This window comes from Ylistrum balloti, unplaced genomic scaffold (genome assembly GCF_031769215.1).
Source record: "Ylistrum balloti isolate Yb309-2 unplaced genomic scaffold, AGI_CSIRO_Ybal_v1 Utg370536, whole genome shotgun sequence".
In the NCBI taxonomy this organism is placed as follows: Eukaryota; Metazoa; Mollusca; class Bivalvia; order Pectinida; family Pectinidae; genus Ylistrum; species Ylistrum balloti.
Genome location: NW_026782341.1, coordinates 9,599 through 32,578, shown reverse-complemented (window position 1 = coordinate 32,578; position 22,980 = coordinate 9,599). Strand labels below are relative to the sequence as shown.

The 22,980-nt window shown below is 33.3% G+C and overlaps 1 protein-coding gene across 1 annotated transcript; it reads left to right on the top strand.

Moving 5' to 3' along the window:
* Positions 1–9,431: 9,431 nt before the first annotated feature.
* On the top strand, positions 9,432–20,967 carry LOC132555985 (bcl-2 homologous antagonist/killer-like). The gene is made up of 5 exons (XM_060220372.1): positions 9,432–9,524; positions 11,215–11,481; positions 12,181–12,324; positions 13,008–13,200; positions 14,933–20,967. The coding sequence occupies exons 2-5, from the start codon at positions 11,222–11,224 to the stop codon at positions 15,044–15,046; spliced, it is 711 nt and encodes a 236-aa protein (XP_060076355.1). The 5' UTR covers positions 9,432–9,524; positions 11,215–11,221; the 3' UTR covers positions 15,047–20,967.
* The last annotated feature ends 2,013 nt before the right edge of the window (positions 20,968–22,980 follow it).

Genomic DNA, 22,980 nt, shown 5'->3' with positions numbered 1-22,980 from the left:
AAAATGGTAAATAATGACAGGTCAAAGGAGACAAATGGTAAATGATGACAGGTCAAAGGAGACAAATGGTAAATGATGACAGGTCAAAGGAGACAAATGGTGATTATGACAGATTAAAGGAGACAAATGTTTAATGAGGACAGATGAAAGGAGACAAATGGTAAATGATGACAGATCAAAGGAGACAAATGGTAAATGATAACAGATCAAAGGAGACAAATGTTTGATGTTGACAGATCAAAGGAAGTAAATGTTTAATGAGGACAGATCAAAGGAGACAAATTGTAAATGATAACAGATGAAAGGAGACAAATGGTAAATGATGACAGATCAAAGGAGACAAATGGTAAATGATAACAGATCAAAGGAGACAAATGTTTGATGTTGACAGATCAAAGGAAGTAAATGTTTAATGAGGACAGATCAAAGGAGACAAATTGTAAATGATAACAGATGAAAGGAGACAAATGGTAAAAGATGACAGATCAAAGGAGACAAATGGTAAATGATGACAGATTGAAGGAGACAAATGGTAAATGATGACAGATAAAAGGAGGTAAATGGTAAATGATGACAGATTAAAGGAGACAAATGTTTAATGAGGACAGATGAAAGGAGACAAATGGTAAATGATAACAGATGAAAGGAGACAAATGGTAAATGATGACAGATCAAAGGAGACAAATGGTAAATGATGACAGATTGAAGGAGACAAATGGTAAATGATGACAGATAAAAGGAGGTAAATGGTAAATGATGACAGATTAAAGGAGACAAATTGTAAATGATGACAGATCAAAGGAGACAAATGGTAAATGATGACAGATCAAAGGAGACAAATGTTAAATGATGACAGATAAAAGGAGGCAAATGGGAAATGATGACAGATCAAAGGGGACCAATGGTAAATAATGACAGATCAAAGGAGACAAATGGTTATGATGAGAGATCGAAGGAGACCAATGGTAAATGATGAGAGATCAAAGGAGACAAATGGTAAATGATGACATATCAAAGGGGACAAATGGTAAATGATGACAGATCAAAGGAGACAAATGGTAAACGATGACAGATCAAAGGAGACAAATGGTAAATGATGACAGATTAAAGGAGAAAAATGGTAAATAATGACAGGTCAAAGGAGACAAATGGTAAATGATGACAGGTCAAAGGAGACAAATGGTAAATGATGACAGGTCAAAGGAGACAAATGGTGATTATGACAGATTAAAGGAGACAAATGGTAAATGAGGACATATTAAAGGAGACAAATGTTTAATGAGGACAGATGAAAGGAGACAAATGGTAAATGATAACAGATGAAAGGAGACAAATGGTAAATGATGACAGATCAAAGGAGACAAATGGTAAATGATAACAGATCAAAGGAGACAAATGTTTGATGTTGACAGATCAAAGGAAGTAAATGTTTAATGAGGACAGATAAAAGGAGACAAATTGTAAATGATAACAGATGAAAGGAGACAAATGGTAAATGATGACAGATCAAAGGAGACAAATGGTAAATGATGACAGATTGAAGGAGACAAATGGTAAATGATGACAGATAAAAGGAGGTAAATGGTAAATGATGACAGATTAAAGGAGACAAATGGTGAATGATGACAGATCAAAGGAGACAAATTGTAAATGATGACAGATCAAAGGAGACAAATGGTAAATGATGACAGATCAAAGGAGACAAATGTTAAATGATGACAGATAAAAGGAGGCAAATGGGAAATGATGACAGATCAAAGGGGACCAATGGTAAATAATGACAGATCAAAGGAGACAAATGGTTATGATGAGAGATCGAAGGAGACCAATGGTAAATGATGAGAGATCAAAGGAGACAAATGGTAAATGATGACAGATCAAAGGGGACAAATGGTAAATGATGACAGATTAAAGGAGACAAATGGTAAACGATGACAGATCAAAGGAGACAAATGGTAAATGATGACAGATTAAAGGAGAAAAATGGTAAATAATGACAGGTCAAAGGAGACAAATGGTAAATGATGACAGGTCAAAGGAGACAAATGGTAAATGATGACAGGTCAAAGGAGACAAATGGTGATTATGACAGATTAAAGGAGACAAATGGTAAATGAGGACAGATTAAAGGAGACAAATGTTTAATGAGGACAGATGAAAGGAGACAAATGGTAAATGATAACAGATGAAAGGAGACAAATGGTAAATGATGACAGATCAAAGGAGACAAATGGTAAATGATAACAGATCAAAGGAGACAAATGTTTGATGTTGACAGATCAAAGGAAGTAAATGTTTAATGAGGACAGATCAAAGGAGACAAATTGTAAATGATAACAGATGAAAGGAGACAAATGGTAAATGATGACAGATCAAAGGAGACAAATGGTAAATGATGACAGATTGAAGGAGACAAATGGTAAATGATGACAGATAAAAGGAGGTAAATGGTAAATGATGACAGATTAAAGGAGACAAATGGTGAATGATGACAGATCAAAGGAGACAAATCGTAAATGATGACAGATCAAAGGAGACAAATGGTAAATGATGACAGATCAAAGGAGACAAATGTTAAATGATGACAGATAAAAGGAGGCAAATGGGAAATGATGACAGATCAAAGGGGACCAATGGTAAATAATGACAGATCAAAGGAGACAAATGGTTATGATGAGAGATCGAAGGAGACCAATGGTAAATGATGAGAGATCAAAGGAGACAAATGGTAAATGATGACAGATCAAAGGGGACAAATGGTAAATGATGAGAGATCGAAGGAGACAAATGTTAAATGATGACAGATCAAAGGAGACAAATGGTAAATGATGAGAGATCGAAGGAGACAAATGTTAAATGATGACAGATCAAAGGAGACAAATGGTAAATGACGACAGATCAAAGGGGACAAATGTTAAATGATGACAGACCTTAGGAGACAAATGGTAAATGACAACAGATCAAAGAAGACGAATGGTTAATGATGACAGATCAAAGGAAATAAATGGTAAATGATGGGAGATCGAAGGAGACAAATGGTAAATGACTACAGATCAAAGAAGACGAATGGTAAATGATGAGAGATCAAAGGAGACAAATGGTAAATGATGAGAGATCGAAAGAGATAAATTGTAAATGATGACAGATAACAGGAAGTAAATGGTAAATGATGACAGATTAAAGGAGACAAATGTTAAATGATGACAGATTGAAGGAAGTAAATGTTTAATGAGGACAGATCAAAGGAGACAAATGGTAAATGACGACAGATCAAAGGGGACAAATGTTAAATGATGACAGACCTTAGGAGACAAATGGTAAATGACAACAGATCAAAGAAGACGAATGGTTAATGATGACAGATCAAAGGAAATAAATGGTAAATGATGGGAGATCGAAGGAGACAAATGGTAAATGACTACAGATCAAAGAAGACGAATGGTAAATGATGAGAGATCAAAGGAGACAAATGGTAAATGATGAGAGATCGAAAGAGATAAATTGTAAATGATGACAGATAACAGGAAGTAAATGGTAAATGATGACAGATTAAAGGAGACAAATGGTAAATGATGACAGATCAAAGGAGACAAATGGTAAATGATGACAGATTAAAGGAGACAAATGGTAAATGATGACAGATCAAAGGAGACAAATGTTAAATGATGACAGATTAAAGGAGACAAATGGTAAATGATGACAGATTAAAGGAGACAAATGGTAAATGATGACAAATCAAAGGAGACAAATGTTAAATGATAACAGATAAAAGGAGGCAAATGGGAAATGATGACAGATCAAAGGGGATCAATGGTAAATGATGACAGATCAAAGGAGACAAATGGTTATGATGGAAGATCGAAGGAGACCAATGGTAAATGATGAGAGATCAAAGGAGACGAATGGTTAATGATGACAGATCAAAGGAGACGAATGGTAAATGATGAGATAACGAAGGAGACAAATGTTAAATGATGACAGATCAAAGGAGACAAATGGTAAATGACGACAGATCAAAGGGGACAAATGGTAAATGACAACAGATCAAAGAAGACGAATGGTTAATGATGACAGATCAAAGGAGATAAATGGTAAATGATGGGAGATCGAAGGAGACAAATGGTAAATGACGACAGATCAAAGAAGACGAATGGTAAATGATGACAGATTAAAGGAGACAAATGGTAAATGATGACAGATCAAAGGAGACAAATGGTAAATGATGACAGATCAAAGGAGACGAATGGTAAATGATGAAAGATTGAAGGAGACAAATGGTAAATGATGACAGATCTTAGAAGACAGATGGTAAATGATGACAGATCAAAGAAGACGAATGGTAAATGATGACAGATTAAAGGAGACAAATGGTAAATGATGACAAATCAAAGGAGACAAATGTTAAATGATGACAGATTAAAGGAGACAAATGGTAAATGATGACAGATTAAAGGAGACAAATGGTAAATGATGACAAATCAAAGGAGACAAATGTTAAATGATAACAGATAAAAGGAGGCAAATGGGAAATGATGACAGATCAAAGGGGATCAATGGTAAATGATGACAGATCAAAGGAGACAAATGGTTATGATGGAAGATCGAAGGAGACCAATGGTAAATGATGACAGATCAAAGGAGACGAATGGTTAATGATGACAGATCAAAGGAGACGAATGGTAAATGATGAGATAACGAAGGAGACAAATGTTAAATGATGACAGATCAAAGGAGACAAATGGTAAATGACGACAGATCAAAGGGGACAAATGGTAAATGACAACAGATCAAAGAAGACGAATGGTTAATGATGACAGATCAAAGGAGATAAATGGTAAATGATGGGAGATCGAAGGAGACAAATGGTAAATGACGACAGATCAAAGAAGACGAATGGTAAATGATGACAGATTAAAGGAGACAAATGGTAAATGATGACAGATCAAAGGAGACAAATGGTAAATGATGACAGATCAAAGGAGACGAATGGTAAATGATGAAAGATTGAAGGAGACAAATGGTAAATGATGACAGATCTTAGAAGACAGATGGTAAATGATGACAGATCAAAGGAAAGAAATTGTAAATGACGACAGTTCAAAGGAAGTAAATGGTAAATGATGACAGATCAAAGGGGACAAATTGTAAATGATAACAGATGAAAGGAGACAAATGGTAAATGATGACAGATCAAAGGGGACAAATTGTAAATGATGACAGATTAAAGGAGACAAATGGGAAATGATGACAGATCAAAGGAGACAAATGTTAAATGATGACAGATAAAAGGAGGCAAATGGGAAATGATGACAGATCAAAGGAGACAAATGGTAAATGATGACAGATCAAAGGAGACAAATGTTAAATGATGACAGATCAAAGGAGACAAATGGTAAATGACGACAGATCAAAGGAGACAAATGGTAAATGATGACAGACCTTAGGAGACAAATGGTAAATGACAACAGATCAAAGAAGACGAATGGTTAATGATGACAGATCAAAGGAGACAAATGGTAAATGATGGGAGATCGAAGGAGACAAATGGTAAATGACTACAGATCAAAGAAGACAAATGGTAAATGATGACAGATTGAAGGAGACAAATGGTAAATGATGACAGACCTTAGGAGACAAATGGTAAATGATGACAGATCAAAGGAGGTAAATGGTAAATGATGACAGATCAAAGAAGACGAATGGTAAATGATGAGAGATAAAAGGAGACAAATGGTAAATGATGGGAGATCGAAAGAGATAAATTGTAAATGACGACAGATCAAAGAAGACGAATGGTAAATGACGACAGATCAAAGAAGACGAATGGTAAATGATGACAGATCAAAGGGGACAAATGGTAAATGATGACAGATCAAAGAAGACGAATGGTAAATGATGACAGATTGAAGGAGACAAATGGTAAATGATGACAGATAAAATGAGGTAAATGGTAAATGATGACAGATTAAAAGAGACAAATGGTAAATGATGACAGATCAAAGGAGACAAATGGTAAATGATGACACATCAAAGGAGACGAATGGTAAATGATGAAAGATCGAAGGAGACAAATGGTAAATGATGACAGATCAAAGGAGACGAGTGATAAATGATGACAGAGTAAAGGAGACGAGTGATAAATGATGACAGAGTAAAGGAGACAAATGGTAAATGACGACAGATCCTGGGAGACAAATGGTAAATGATGACAGAGTAAAGGAGATAAATGGTAAATGACGACAGATCCCAGGAGACAAATGGTTTAACAATGACAGATGGAAGGAAGACAAACTGTTGGTGATGACAGATCGATGGAAGGCGAAAGAGAAAGGATAATCGACTGAAGGAATCAGTCGATGATATTATAGTCCGGTGTAAAGGTAACGCTATTGTTTGTATAGTCACTACCTTAAACCATTTATTGAAGTCATTATCATTGGAAGATTCAACAGATAAAAAATCCATTTTGCAGTTTTCTTGTAGAAAATTAAAAATTCAATACTCTAAAACAAGACGGGCTCAAAAACGTTACCAAAATCGGGTCATAATTGTCAAATTTAGTAAATGACAGGAGTTGTTGTCAGAAACTTGCTTTTTTCTAGCTTACACGAGAAAATATGACACAGGGGAGGTAACTCGTTTTGAAAATGAAGAAAGATGATTATTGATGTAGCAGTACAACCAGAGACGTACTATATATATACGTCTCTGGTACAACTAATGGGATAACACATCAAATGAAAAAGCTAAAATGTTCTTTAAATATTTCTCCAATAAACGATTTTAATCGACACTTCAGAAATTCGATCTCAAAACTCTATTTTCTGAGGACGCTAATATCCTCCGTATTCCTTGATTACATAATTTCCACAATGACGTAAAAAAAATCTTCTCCGGAGATAAACAAGACGCAATAATTGTTTCTGACGTAATAATATGTCGGTCGAGGGAACATCTTCGACGGTTCACAAGAAAAAGAGATGACATTCTGTGACAAAACGTAATCAATCATTCAGAATTAGTTGACAAAAATCTGTTATTTCAACAATCATTTTAAAAATTCTAATTAATACTAAACGGTCTTGTACTAAAACCAGTCATCGTCTATCGGAGATTCCGTCAAGTTAACGAAAAAAAATATGCCATATACTGAGAGGAGAGGGCTGGCAGTAGGAGGTAATGGGGTTTTATTCAGCAGACCACGGGACATGAAGAAGTGGTGTGAAAGCGAAGCCTGGGACTACTGTACCTGATCTGAATTTCGAATTTCAAATTTCGTTCCTTTCTGAAAAATTCGTACCTTCGAACGAAAACGATTTAGATTCGTGTACTGGCTTTCTTTCTGATGAAGTAAAATTGAAATAAACATTTATTTAGAAAACATATCAGGGTGCAGTAACACTGTTTGTAAAATAGACGATAACGAGAGTCCCGATCCACATGGAAATTAGGAGTTAAGTCCATTCATCATTTGAATTCTATTATTGCTGACTTTTTTATGAATATAAATGTTTCGTTAACAAAACTAGACACTATATAGGAATTCCTCGCAAGAGGGTGTTTTCCTTCATCAATTACCATACTAAATACTTTACCCATTTATCTATTTATCTATCTATTTATCTATCTATTTATTTATCTGTTTATTTGTTTAACTGGTTGACGTCCACTATTACTGCCATTCAGCCTTTCAGCGGACGAAATACTTTCCCCCTGCTAAGCGAACTATTACCTAGCCACTTCACGGAGACCTACCGGCTTAATAGATTGGTACACAGCCATGTCAAAAATTTGAATTACTTTTGCATAGTACAAGTAGATCATCTATTTTTTTTGTACCATGGTGCAAATATTCACTTTCTTCATATCTGTTTGGACCAACGATGGTACAAATACATAAATTTGAAAAAAAAAACCCTTTATTTACAGTATTACACTTTTTTCCACTTCTTTTTGTACTGTGAAAAAATGGTACAAAAAGGACGGTTCATAAAGATATTCAACAAAGTAACGCTGTAGACATTTGTTATCAGACGCTGTGACAAGAAATGACCCCGAGTAGTAAATCCCTGGTCACAGTGCTAAGACAAAACGCAACTTTCATTTATCAACTCTGGTAAAATCAGAGTTAATAGGAATTATGCGAGTTTTGGGGCCCTCAATGGGTTCCTATAGGAGTGAAAAGAAATTTGATATATTTTCGATATTTCGCTTATATTAATAAATTTCCAGGTAGTGGAAATCGTACAATTATTTAATAATCTTTCCCGAAATCATATATATTTTAAAAGTATTAAACGGATGTCTGCTGATCTTTCGGTGCTGTAATGAATTGAATGAACCCATGTTCCCTGTAGAGCCCATTGCAACGTTTGGAAAACAACAATATTTGTATACTAAATTGCCTTTCCATAAAGTATCTTTGTAACTATGATATTTATATAATGTACATAATCTTTGTAACTATGATATTTAAATAATGTACATAATCTTTGTAACTATGATATTAATATAACGTACATAATCTTTGTAACTATGATATTGATATAACGTACATAATCTTTGTAACTATGATATTTATATAATGTACATAATATTTGTAACTATGATGTTAATATAATGTACATAATCTTTGTAACTATGATATTTATATAATATACCACGGACTTACATACACATACACATTTGTGTATATAAGTCCGTGAATATACATAATCTTTGTAACCGTATGATATATATATAACGTACCTAAGTGGGATACGCAACGTGACAAACGTACAAATGATATATTTGCAAAGACACATCCCCGTTGACGCAATTCAAAATACAAGGGCTTATTGATAGCCAATGAGCCTTGTATACGAGAAGTTAAGCAGAGATGTCGTTTTTCTGCTCTACTTTCCCTGACTATTTAAGGCCGTGTACCCGAAGACTGTTGTCATTTGGTCAGAAGAAATTGCATTCTCAACTGGCTTTCGTATTTTTCAAATTCTCAAAATTCCGCCGCAGTAGTGTAGATCATATAATCTTCCCTCATTCCACCGATACAACTTGTGGTACAATTGTTGGCCTATCTGTAATGATGAATGATGGGAGAAGGCTTTAATAAGTAATAACTTTTGCCCAATCTCTTGTTCATACTAATTTTGGCGACAGAATATTTTAAATCAAAGACGACTGCTGGTAAAACATGTGTTTTACATCATTTGTATTATACCAAACGAAATTTATAAGAAGCGTGTGTTGTTTATGATTTATACCGTTTCCATCTAATGTTTAACAGATTGACCACATGTACTAGCCTCGTCTGTAAATCATTCACTCCAACGAGAGTATTGATTTCGTTTCGGTTTATTACGATTCCGTAAAATCTTACTTTTTACCTCACATTAGAAAAGAGTTCCACAGTACCTTTTTGTTTTTGACAATCATGACGCACAAAATAGATGTTAAGATAGAAACACTGAATGCTTATGACATAGATATATAACGTGCTACACTCAAGAACATTCGCCATATAGAAGGTATTTATATGACAAAAATAAGAAATCAGGTTTGTTTTATTGTTTAATTTCAAGCAATAAGACTTGAAACTTCTCGCTTGACTTTGTAGGTTGCAGTGACAATGTGAATCAGCCTGAATGAGATCAGCATCTTCGAAGTTAAGACATTTTATGGATTCATGAATTATCCATTCATATTTGCGTATCTGTGTATGCTTGATTGTCAGAAAAATGCCATTTATTTTACAAAACATTTCAATTCACAGATATTTTGTTATCCCCAGGTTCGCTGAATCGGAAATCAAAGCACTTTCTGCTTCCGTTCCGTGGTGGGGTCAGATACTGTGTTAGTAGGATGATGCACTTTGATGTCTCTGCATTTCAATAATGTTCAGATATGAAAACGAAAATATAAAGATGCGAAAATGCTTTCAATGAAGGTATATCTATCAGTTAGTATAGTCCTCTCCCAGTTATAACTAGTCCGAAGGGTTCTAAATAGTTCCACGATTATATTTTGTCTCAGTTGATGTAAGAATTTCTCCCAAATTATTATTTAAATGCCAAATTTTAGTGACCATGCATAGGTCGGCATTCAGGCGATGTTTCATATAGTTTACAACAATAGATACCAATTATACATAAAAGGAAGATAAATATTATTCTACTTACCTGGATATGTTTAAATACAAATAAATATTATAAACCAAGTATTTCCTTGCATTTTCCGCCCTACAACGTTATAGAGTTATTGTTGTAAAGTTATTAAAAAGTACACCCATGCAAGATTTGTGCAACTCTAGAGAGATTACATATTGTGACAGCTATTGCACATGTATATATGCTGGAAGTAAATTTGAAGTTATGAGGAAAAATTTGTAACATTTACAGTTGACATGCAAATGATAACTTTGAATTCCTAAGATAAATGAATCGAAGTGTACAGACTGAAATGAAAACTCATATTTGGGTCCAGATATAGCACAAAGAATCTAACCTTGTGTTTTCAGTTAGTTCTTATACAGTACTCCTGGTTCAATATTGGTGAAACATTTGATAGAATATGAAAACAGTCATAATTTTTGGGTCCCATGTTAGTATTTTTTTGGAAATGTTAAAACTTTGTGGATAGGATTTACAGTTAATTATTCTAGTTCTAGTGAGAGTTTTGCTGAAGTGTGTTGAATTTGTTTTTACTTTGTGGTAGTCTTAAAAATTTATATTGTGATATTAAAAATTATAATTCAAGGGCTTCCATTTGATCCTTGAAGCTTCATTGTATGTTTTTGACTCTCAAAATTAAATTTGACTCAAGACTATATTTTTGACCTGCTGAAATTAAATTTGACTGGAGGTTACATTTGACATTAAACTTGACTATAGACTAAGTGTCGGAGTAACTTCAATTTGACTTGAGACTACATTATTGACCCCTTTAAAATCAAATTTGACTGAAAACTATGTTTTTGACCTGAGGAATTTAGATTTTACTCTAGACTATTTATTTGATGCTACAAAATTCAGTTGACCTAATATGGTCTGTTGACTTTCTGAAATTAAATTGGACTGCTGGCTTACAAAAAATCTGTCTGTATATGTAATTGAGATTGGTTTTGACTCTTCACATTAAGAACAGAACAAATGACTTATCCCTAAGATAGAGTCAAAGAGTAAAATGGAAGCCCTGGATGAAAATTGGATTTTGTTACAGGGTTGTCATGGCAACGTGGGATGGAGGAGGAGGAGGAGGTGGAAGATGGAACTCTCCAGACTCGCCAACATCCAGACAAGTTTCTCCGGGGTCAGAGGCTTCTGTACGACCAGATACAGAAGAAAATGTTGTAAACCAAGCAGAAGATGTGATCCGGAACTTTATGTATCAGAGATATCAACAGGAGCAGATGGAAGAAGATCCAGAAACCATGGAACAAACACCAGCAATACCAGAGCTGGTTCATTTCACTTCTGATCCCATGAGGTATTGTTCATGATCAAAATCTTCCATACAATATTAAATGAAATTTTATCGACATATTGTTCAAACCTTGATTAGCTGACTAAATCATTGTTTTACTTAATGTATTCAAATTATTTTTTGAAGAAATTATGAATATTTTTTTAGTGTTTTGATTGGTTGTTTTATCAACACATCATCAATTTGTATTAATGTACTAAAGGCTTGAATTTGTTGAATTTGGGATATCTTTGAAAACATATGTTTAAATTTCTTATAATTACTTTTATAATTATCATACTCCTTCCTCCCTCCCTCATACACTTTCTATCACTTTAACTTCATATTTGAGTGTGACTTAATCTCGGTGAAACTGTGTCGGTATGAAAAGAAGGTCACCCTGACCTACATTTTCGTGCTTAACCTATAGCTATGTAAAATGAAAAGTTTGTCTTCTTTATCTCCTACACTACTTGTCACAGGAACTTGATATTGTGGTATGAGTTCACTCTGGTGAGGCAGTGTATTTGTGTGGACTGTAATTTTCCAAATTGTATGTTTAGCTTTATCATGATTTCACTATGTTTTTGCTGGATTTATTAGCATTCAATCAAATATGCTCCAGAAAAAAGAGGTCCTCAAAATTTTAATTGATATTTAAAAATAGGTTAATTATGCCTTTACCTTTGGTGTATGTGACATTGAGTTAATTTTTGATTGCAGTCAAGCTTCACAGGTTGGACGTCAGTTAGCGAGAATCGGTGATGACATCAACAGAAGATATGCTGACGAATTTAATGACATGATCAACCAGCTGAATATTACTGAGGACACTGCTTATGAAGTCTTTGCTGGTGTAGCAAGAAAGTAAGAAACTTTGAAAGTTATTGAAGAAATATCCAAGGTTCAAAAAACAGTTTTGTTACGGATTGTTACATAAGGGCGTGGCATGAAAATGTGGTGTTCCATATGCATTATATAGCATTATCTATCTACCTTTTCGTACCTATATTTTATTGCCAAGCAGCTTTATATTTAAAAAAGATTTTTTTTTAAGAATTTTAAACCATGATTTAAAGGTTATAAAGTCAGTACCCTGTCAATGTTGAATTTTCAGCTAATTCTTTATGGAGTTATAGGGGTTATGTCCCTTTAGTCTGTAGGTATAGTAACAAGGTATAGTTCAGTTCTGTCAAAGTTTTCTCAAGTCAAGAATTGGTGAGAACAATGCTTTGGCAAGAATTTATACAAATTTCTTAACCATTCACTCAGAAATTTTGCAATATATATTGAAATTTCCCTACAAATGTTGAAAATTGGCGATAGCCACATGATATTTCCCAAAATTTCATGAGTGGAAGGTATTTAATGCAGAACTTGGATACAATGATATGCATATAATTGAAATATCCATTTATTTTTGTCAGAAAAGTTCCGTTTTCTTTTGAAATTGCATTTCTATCTTTTTATTAAAATTATTACATTTTACCTGCTTCTTCAGATATTACTCCCATTAAGTTTTCTTTTATCCTCAACTACTTTGTTTTCAGATTGTTTTCTGAAGGAATAAACTGGGGTAGGGTATCAGCACTATTGTGTTTTGCGTACAGAATAGCTATGAGAGTGTTACGCATCAGGGAACGCGCATCACGCTTTGCAGATTTCTTAAAGCTCATCATAAACCATGTTGTCCGCTTTATCAAAGAGATGATAGCTTCATGGATCGCTCAGGAAGGAGGTTGGGTAAGTCATATTGAAATTGATATTCTGCAATATTTTTGCACTTATGGAGGATAGATAAGATGTGATTCTAGTTATTAAAACAAAATTTCTATTTGAAATCAGTTAATTGTGTGATGAGTTACTAATGTTAAAATTTTGGAAATTTTGGGTGTTTGTGCATTTTTCCTTTGTTATGAGATAGTGGGTATGTTGGCACATATTGATCCATGATTATGTTTTTGCATTTGAGATAGATACTGACACTGCAGGTGGTTAAACAGATATTCATGACTGTTAATCAAAGTTTTTGAAGAGAATTTTACCCTGAAATCCTTATTGTTGAGAATATTATGCTCTTCAATTTTTTCTGTCCTACCTTTTCTAATAAATGATGTAAGAAAATTTTGAGTGAAATATTGATATTTATCTTGGTTTCCATGATCAATGTGATGTTATCTGATGGGGTGAAAAATGTCATACCTTGATCTACTGGGAAGCTGCCCAGTGCAGCTAAATCAAAATTTTAACAAAAAAAGAAATGGACCAAATAAGCACTCAGGGTGGTTATGGATGGTTTAGATTTCTTTGATTTTGCCGATTGATCATTAGCCAATGACATGTCAACATGCGAATTATACCACACAATCAGACATTCTGTGTGAAATTTGAATATTATACTATAAAGATAGCTGGAATTATATGTAACAAATTTTCATATATGTAAATCAAGATACATCCCATTTAATATGACATGTGTACTGGGTCATGCTTGATTGCTACTTCATGATTGACTTATGAAGCTTTCCGTCTGGAAATCAGACCTGATGTTTTCTTAAAATCCCATTTGATTGCAGCAAATAAACAAAAGTCATGTAAGTAAAAAGTAACATCAAATTTTTTTCTTATCTATTGAAAGAAGCATTATAATCCCGATAACAAGAAATCGCCCTTCAGAGGCCCCATACATATTCTTCATCATCTTATGTATGTTTGGTTACAAGCATTTTCCTGTAAAGTGCCTATTGAACACTGAACAAATTTCCGCATTGTACTATGGCTTGACACAAACCATTCAACAGTAAATGATGTAGTGTTTCAAGTCTCAGTTAACATGACAGGTAGGCAATGTATTATGTTGCTAGTGTACACTAAAGAAACAACACAATGGATAGCATGAATTACAGTCTCATTGTTAACAAGTGGAGGGTTTTTGCAGTTGGCGTCTCTGACCTTTCGTGCACTGCTGCAAAGGATCTGCAACAAATCGTCTGGAAATATGATATAGATTAATATATATGTGGACACAAAATTTTTATTTTCTTTAATCCCAAATAACAGCCCACCTAAAATTGCTGCCCCTCGGAAGCTAGTTGACGAGGTGGCTTTCTGTTAGATCCTGGTATCAATTGTTCGATAATAGTTTAGTGAAGTTAATCCACGATTCAAATACCATTATGTCCATACCAAGCCATGAGATATTGACAATCTTGCATGCATTTGATGGACAAAAGTGTAACAGAAAAGCAATCATTCATCCCCTGCCGGATGAGATAAGGAGATCTTGGACCTTGAGGAAAGAATTTGAAGTTGTCAAACAGAATTCAAGCCTCTTGTCGGCCAAGTCAATAATCTTCCTCCATGCTTGGATTGAGATCCCTTGGTCTCATTGCATAGGGAGTGGACAATTCTAAAAAATTATCCCCATATTTTTATCAAAAAAATTATCATCTTCTTTGTTATGATTCTCTTGTAGGTCGCAGCCTTAAAGTACATGCCATCAGTCAGCTTGAAGACTCTTGGGGCCATCGCAGGAATCTGTTTCTTGGCCATAGGTGCAGTTTTCTATTTCAACAAGAAAGGAAGTTGAGTGAAAGTACATTTTAGTTGCCTTCATTGATGTTGATCTCAGCCAGGAAGACTATTTTGTGACCTGCTCAAAACATTTTATGGTCTCAAGAGAAAAAGGATAAAGTAATCAGCACACACAGGCAGACATCAGATTGTGTGAATGACTTTTCACAAGTTGTCCATCTTTTTATGTAATTTCCATTATTACCATATCTAAGCCTACAGTCTGTACATAGTGTGCCAACATTTACTCAACATTTTATCCATGCATTTTTTAAGATTTCTATTTCATCGTCTGTTTTAGTTGTTGCCATAGAAACAAGTCGTATCATTTCTGACAGCATATCAACAGAAATGAATGACACACTGTTAAATCTGCATATTGGCATTTTTTTCCTTCTGTGGGCAGATTTGATACCTGTGAAACTTTATAAAATATTATTTAAGATAATGGCAAAGAACTGTATTTTCCCTGTTTTTGAAATTCAGAACTGGACAACCAAATTTTGAAGTGATCTAAAAGAAAAATTCAGCACAATGAAAATATGCTGTAAAATTTGAATCCAATATGCATTCTATAAGTCATCTGCAAAAGAAAGTTAGCTTTATGTAGTTAAAAGATGAACAGGCATATTTAAATTTTGGGGAAAAAGTAGTATATGCTTGGTGATGAAATGGACCTTCACTTTCCTACAGTGCTGTTTATGTTAAATAAATGTAAATGTTGTCATTTTTCCATATTTTATGTATAATTTGTCGGGATATGATCCTCTTGTAAAAGTAGATTCCCAAAATAGTGATGGTTGGTGTGTATTTCTAATGGAGATTTTTGAGATTTTAACTGACTAGAGATTGAACCGAGTTTCAGGTGTTTAGTGTGTGTTAGTGTGTGCACAGGTTATAAAAAGAGCAACAATTCATGTTATAAGATCAGATGGGGTAATTTTAGAATTAGAAACTAAATGATGAAAATTAGATCAACGCCTTTAACCATTTATTACAAACTGAGGGAGGATTTTTTTTTGCAATATTCCAAAGAATCATATTTTTGATTGTTAAGAAAAACTATTTAATGTTTAGAAGAATATGTATATTTTCAAATTTAAAACTAAATATGGTGAATGCATTTAATATTTACCCAGAGTATACTTTTGAGAATCATACTTATATCAGAAACACATATTTATTCACATTAATAAAACTTGTGTTAGTAATTTTAAGAACATGTATATGTTTGACGTCATGCTGGATACAACAAATACCAACATTAATGCAAAAAGAGGTTCATCACAAGTTATTGATATAGTGAGATCATGATGACCTATGACCTGTTATATTGACCTTCACTGGCATCGATGTAGATCTATCATTAATATATTGTATTATATAAGCCCATGTCCGATAATAAGGCCATCCATATGCCGTAATCAATTAATGTTCAGTTTAATTGCAAGAAAGTGCTATTTCATTGTCCTGCAATTAGCCCACCCCTGACTTTGATAAACGAATGCCCATTACTAATGAAACTGGACCTGAATTGGCATAAACATTCAGTACTGTTCATACAATATTCCAACAGTATAAAGAGAATGACATGCAAGGTGTAACATGGAAGTAGAATGTAACAGTCCAGCATTGATATTCTTTGTAAATACCTACATAAGTACCTGGGTATGTACATGTCATATTCTTTCTCTGATATGCTGGTTAAATAATTTCATACATAGATACTTGCTGTAACAGACTGTTTTGTGATATTCATTCATGTGTGGTAATTTTGGATATTACATAGAAAAGAACTTGTTTTTTTAACTGGACATTCCAGTGTAAAAAAAAAAAGAATGTATGCAATTCTTTTTTTTATCTGTTGAATTTAAACCATTAAGGGGATTTCTTTTCATTGTTTGACAGAAGTGCCTAAATGTTGAATTGGATGTTTATTAGAGTATATAAGAGATATGCTAGTATATATGTTACATGCCTAACGTTGACTGGAGATTTTGTTGTACTGGTATATATATATATTTTGTAACTAGAAGTTTATAGATTGAGCTTTACGAGGCACGGCAGAATGTTTTTGAATGGGTTGAATTTTTTCACTGTAAGCACTTGTAAACTGTATATAGAATGATTTATGGTTGGACAGATTATCACCAATCAAATTGGTGTATTTTTTGTTTTCATATGAAGATGTTGTTAAACATATTTTGTAACATATACACAAGCTCCAATATACTGTACATGTACACATGTGCTCCACATGGGCCCCAATTAAACACATATGTACCAATAAACATGTTTATAAATGTAACTGTACTTATATGATACATACATGCTCCAATATACTGTACATGTACACATGTACCCCTCATGGGCCCCAAGTAAACACATATGTACCAATAAACATGTTTATAAATGTAACCTCTGTAGCTGTACTTATGTGATACGTACATGCTCCAACATACTGTTCATGTACACATGTGCTCCACATAGCTGTATACACTATATTGCTCATATGCCTAGATATGCTCTAGATGTATAAACAACAAATGATTGATATTCATACATTTATGGTTATGAATCCCCACAATGTACATACATGTCCCATTATACTGTAATCTGCACTCTTTCATACAAAGATGACACATTAACATACATGTGTATTTCACATTTATCCATTCTGATACATTTAAATTGATACAGATACGTTGTGTAAAAAACCACTTCAAATTACAAAAACTTTAAAAACAATTATGTTTCATATGATTAGGTGCATGTCCACAAGCAGGTTTCATATCACTTTAGCATGCTTAGCTTGTGGACATAGCTACCTCCTCCTTTTCAGACATGATGGAGGTATGAAAAAGATACCCATGTATCAGTAGGTACACATCAATATATACAAATTAATGTAAAAAAAATTCATGATACTTCTTTCAACATTGGTGAAGACATTACTTTAAAAGTTGACATGTTGACACATCAGTGAAAAGAAAGAAGATTGAGGTGATTTTTATTTCTCAAGTTAGAAAAAAATAGCAGTTATTAAAATTTTTAGGACATGGGGACTTGATGAAACATTGTATTGGAGTAATTATCAAAAAATGGTACATATACAAGGTAATGACTTTTCAAAAACTCAAAACTTTACTTTGAAATATATTTGTTGAAAATGATTGTCAGATATAGGTTGAAGATGCAATTATCTAATTGTTGAACTTGTTTATCCAACAAAGGAGATATATGAGATGTTGGAGGCAATGTTATGACCACCAAAACTGTTGTATAGATGAAAATTATTTTTGTAATATTGACAATAGATTAAATGAATTAAAGGGAGGTAACCAAATATATACTGAAGACCATGACAGATTTTCAGCTCGCCTACTTAAACATAAATTGAGTATATGCTACGACATCACTTTCTTTCTTATCTCAGTCTTTCAACTTTTCACTATTTAATTTAGAATGACTGTATAATAAAGCAAAATTGTAACTTAGATCATCACAGGGCTAAGGGGCTAAATTTAGAGTATATGAAATTTGTAATCCATTGAGTGTAGAAGGATGGGATGAAATCACTGAAAAAGGGTTGGAAACTTTGAAAGACTGCTTTATCTGTATGAATGAGTTGAGTTTTTGGTGTGAAAGAAGATCTAAAAGACAAAATGTTGTATAAATGTGTTCATTGGCAAGTAAGTAAACATGGTTGGTATCACGTGTTAAAAATTGATTGGTGACTAACATCTGGAATTGATGACAAACATTAAGCTATTGGTTTGTTTACTGTCATTTTGAATCTATTATGCATGTATTATATACAATGTAAGTAATTATCAGGTGAGATTTTAAAAATATTCTTTATACCTGTGCTTGTTTGCAGATTGTGTTGCTTTAAGACTGACGTTTTGTTTGTAAGTGGCTTTGTATATACACAGTGCTTCTATGGTGTTGCTTCAAGGCCTTTAAATTCACAAGATTGTATTTATCTGGGTATCTATTTTGAATTCAGGTTTAGATATATTATTGATTGATTCTTCACCTGTCTCTGATAATCAAATATCCCTTGTAAATGAGATAGTCATCAGAATATGAGCCATTTTTATATTGTAAATTCATGGAGTATTTTTTCCCGTGTGCTGATTAGTCAAAGCATAGGTCTGAATATACTGCAGTGTTACACTGCAAAAGGCAGGATATGTACATGTGAGGTGAGTATAAACCAAAACCCTGTTTTGCAATTCTCAAGTAAACATCTGTTAACTTGTTTTTTAATTTTTGACCAATCAGAAGCACAGATTATTATCATATGATAAAACAATTATCACCATGTTTTCACTGACCTTGAGAAACATGATCTTCCAAGGTTAATAAATCCACATATTCACCTGAAAACAAGTCAATAGTTGTATCGTTAATATCTATATTTCCCTGTTATCATAGTATATATGTGTTTAAGTGTTGCCAGAGTTCTAGTTGTTTAAGGGGCTATATATAGTCCCCCATTTTTCAGCTGTGCAAATTTTACCTCTTTATCCAAACTATTAGCTGAAATATTAAAAATAATCTGAACAGGTGGGCTTCATCATTATGCAAATTTCAAGTCCTTGTTAAAACAATTATCTTAAATGTTGAAATTTACTTACCATCAAACCTCATTATTATGCAATTCTTAAAAACTTGTGGGATCTAAAAACATGTTTTATACTGTAGTTGCCAATACTTTATTTTGGATGTTACAGGTTTTAGAATGTGAATTGTTTTATTGGCAAATTAAGAAACAACTGAGCATCTGTGTAATTGAGTTTCCATCTTTCTGATTGACAAATAAGCCATGCAACTACTAGCGCTACCAGGGGCAGAATTAAGGATGCGTAACTCTAATCTTTTTAGAGTAAAAATATAACAAGTTTGAATTGAATGTATCTGCAGGTTTGGGAAACCAATATACCAAGCTTTCATTCTGGCCTCTACAAGAATCTTTGAAAAATCTGTCGGTATATTTCTGTTTAAGATGTAAAATACAGGTTCATGAACAAGAAACTGTGTGATCTGTTATGAAAACAAAGAAATTAATGTGATGGATGAGCTGTGTGTTCAAGCTAGTGAGATTTAACTGAAAAAGGGAAAGGATTATTTGTTACCTGTTTTTGCTCAGTTTTGCTACTAGTCATATGGTCTGAGATTATTTCTGTTCTTTCTGTTGAATTTCGTTGAAACTCACCCGAAGTTTGATTGTTTTAGTTTGGCTAAGGCTACTGTTAAGGTACTTAATTTGACACAATCAAATTTAAGGGCATTATTACTTTTTGGCAATTTAGTACAAAGATGAACGAATGCATCCACAATTGTAGCTATAAAGACAAAATACGGAAAGTAAAATTTGACACCATTATGTTTCAGGGCGGATATCCTCAGCTTGAAAAGAGCTGAATCGTTTCTGCTGAAATATGTAGGTTATCAGTATCTGAACTGAATGACATAAAAGTATGAATTGTACAATACTTTTGTACCGAGTATGAGACACAGCTTTGTTTATAGTAGTAATAGGTTCACACAGTTTAGGGTTTATTACTCGAGGATGATCTCAAAAGAATCTGTTTGTCCAGAGAAGTTTCTTTGATACAAGATACCTTTGTAGTTTTGGGAATGTGGTAAGCATTATTAATTTTTGTTATGAATTTTCATTGGCAAATAAAACTTGGATATTACATTATATTGAATATTTTTGTTGCATTGTGATATGATTAAAAAACCTCCTGTAAATCACACTAATGATATTTTGTACATGTGCACAGCTTGAGTGGAATTTCCTTGAAAAAAAAGAAAATCTACCAATCATTTTTGCTGCTGTTTCAGTTGTTTACACAAAAATATATATCATTGAATGTATGCATCTTTCATAACTTTTTGATGCTGCAATAAAAAAGTATTGTCAAACCTGTCTTACGAAAATTACTGAAATTGAAAAAAAGAATGAAGACCAGCTGTATGTTAAAAATCATGTCCATAAAAGTCAATTGTTTAAGTCCTAATGCATTTCAAAATGGCTTGCAGGCAGCCATCGTGGATTTTGACAATAAAATATCGTTATATCTGTTTCTTGAAAATTACTGGACGGGTCTTCAAATCCCTAGTTCTACCAAATTCTTTGGGGAACGTTCAGATTAACAAAATTGCTTACAGGTTGCCATCTTGGATTTTGACATTGAAATATAGTTATAGCTATTTCTTGAAAGTTCTGGATATATACGATCTCTAGTTCCGTTTTTATTTTGGGACTGATCAAATAAACAAAATTGATGACAGTTGGCAATCATGGATTTTGACTTTGAATGTTTATTACCGTGTTTTTAGAGTAGTTCTGGATTTATCGTTCTCAAATTTTATGTGTAGGTTCCCAAGGTCTATAGCTTGTGCCCTTTTGATTTTTTAACTGATCAGAAAAACGAAACGATCCACAGACATTTACCTTGCATTTGAAAAAGATTATTATCATATTTTTGCTTTAAAGGAATTATTCAAATTTCATATAATTAAGGGCAAGAACAAAGGAGAGACAGTAGAAAAGAATCCAATAGATTAAACTGAAAGAATAGATAAAGACCAACAATGCTGGGTGCCAAGACCACTCTAGGATGTCTCCGCCACCTGGTTCGACTAGTAATGAATAACATATGTTGCGGAATCTACTGAATCCTATTGTAAAGAAAATACAAAATCGATGTGGCCAGTTCATTTTTTTCCAATTAGATGTGAATTCAACTCTTATGTATCATTGACAGGTGTGTCAAATCAATAGTGTTTCTGAATTATTGTAATCTGCTGGTAGATAAGGTTGAGCTTCTGAAGGAAGCAAATGTATAGGACAGAAAGAACTTCATTTTTTATTTCTTACATTTAGTATTCATATATATTTTTGTTACATTTTTTATCAATATTTTATTTGCTCATTATAAACCTAAAGCTTTCACATGGTTGGCCTTTATATATTTTTCTTATTTTTGGTTGGTATTTTGAGGCTTCCAAAGTCAATGAATTACACCGTTTTGCTTTTTAATGTGACCCAATATAAGGGGTGTGATCTGAGGTTTTCAACCAATATAGTCATTATCAGTTTTAACTAATCACTGTTAAGGTACTACATTTGACTCAATCAACCGTGATCATTTTTGGGAAATTTACCAATAATGTAAATATACAATTATCGACCTGTTTTCAGGCGAAAACGACGAATTAGCGCATCCACAATTCTTGCTTTTCACGCAACATACCATACATGTAATAAGCACAATTATAGTATACAGAAATAGTTTGATTGCCAAAATACCCAATGCTAAAATCAGATAACCATTAAGACCTATATGTTTTTTTTTATAATTAATTTTTTTTTATTCATTAAAATGAACTGATACAGAGTTAGGTATATATGTGAGAAACACTCCTCCACACAAACATACATTTTCACCTCCATCATACAGATGTACATCAAGAGAATACTTGCATATATACACATAATATGTACATGTAAAGCATACGTGCACCACACACCTAACAGCAAATATAATAAATATGTATATGCATCATGTACATACACAGCACTCGCACATACAAGCTTACGTACATGTACCTACAACCACACCTGTAAATCAAATACAGTGTAGGTATACAAATATATATTACAGGTGTATAAATATCAAAATCAACAAACCACTTCTAAAGTGGTTAGTCATATTAGCTATATCGGCATACTTACATTTATAATATTATCATAGAGAAATGTTGTTGTGGGGAGGTATAGAAGTGTTACAGTACATTGTTTTGTTTTGTTTTTTTTGAGGAAGAAGAAAGTGAAAGAATAGAATAGAGTAAGAGAGAAAAAAATAAGTTATCATATATTCTGAGATATTTATCTAAGAGGAGGGCTTCTGCAACCCATGGAAATAATCAAAT

Coding starts and splice junctions, on each gene's coding strand:
- LOC132555985 (XM_060220372.1), top strand. CDS start 11,222: ATGGCAACGTGGGATGGAGGAGGAGGAGGAGGTGGAAGATGGAACTCT. Junction 11,482..12,180: donor TTCACTTCTGATCCCATGAG/GTATTGTTCATG, acceptor TTTTGATTGCAG/TCAAGCTTCACAGGTTGGAC. Junction 13,201..14,932: donor TCGCTCAGGAAGGAGGTTGG/GTAAGTCATATT, acceptor ATTCTCTTGTAG/GTCGCAGCCTTAAAGTACAT.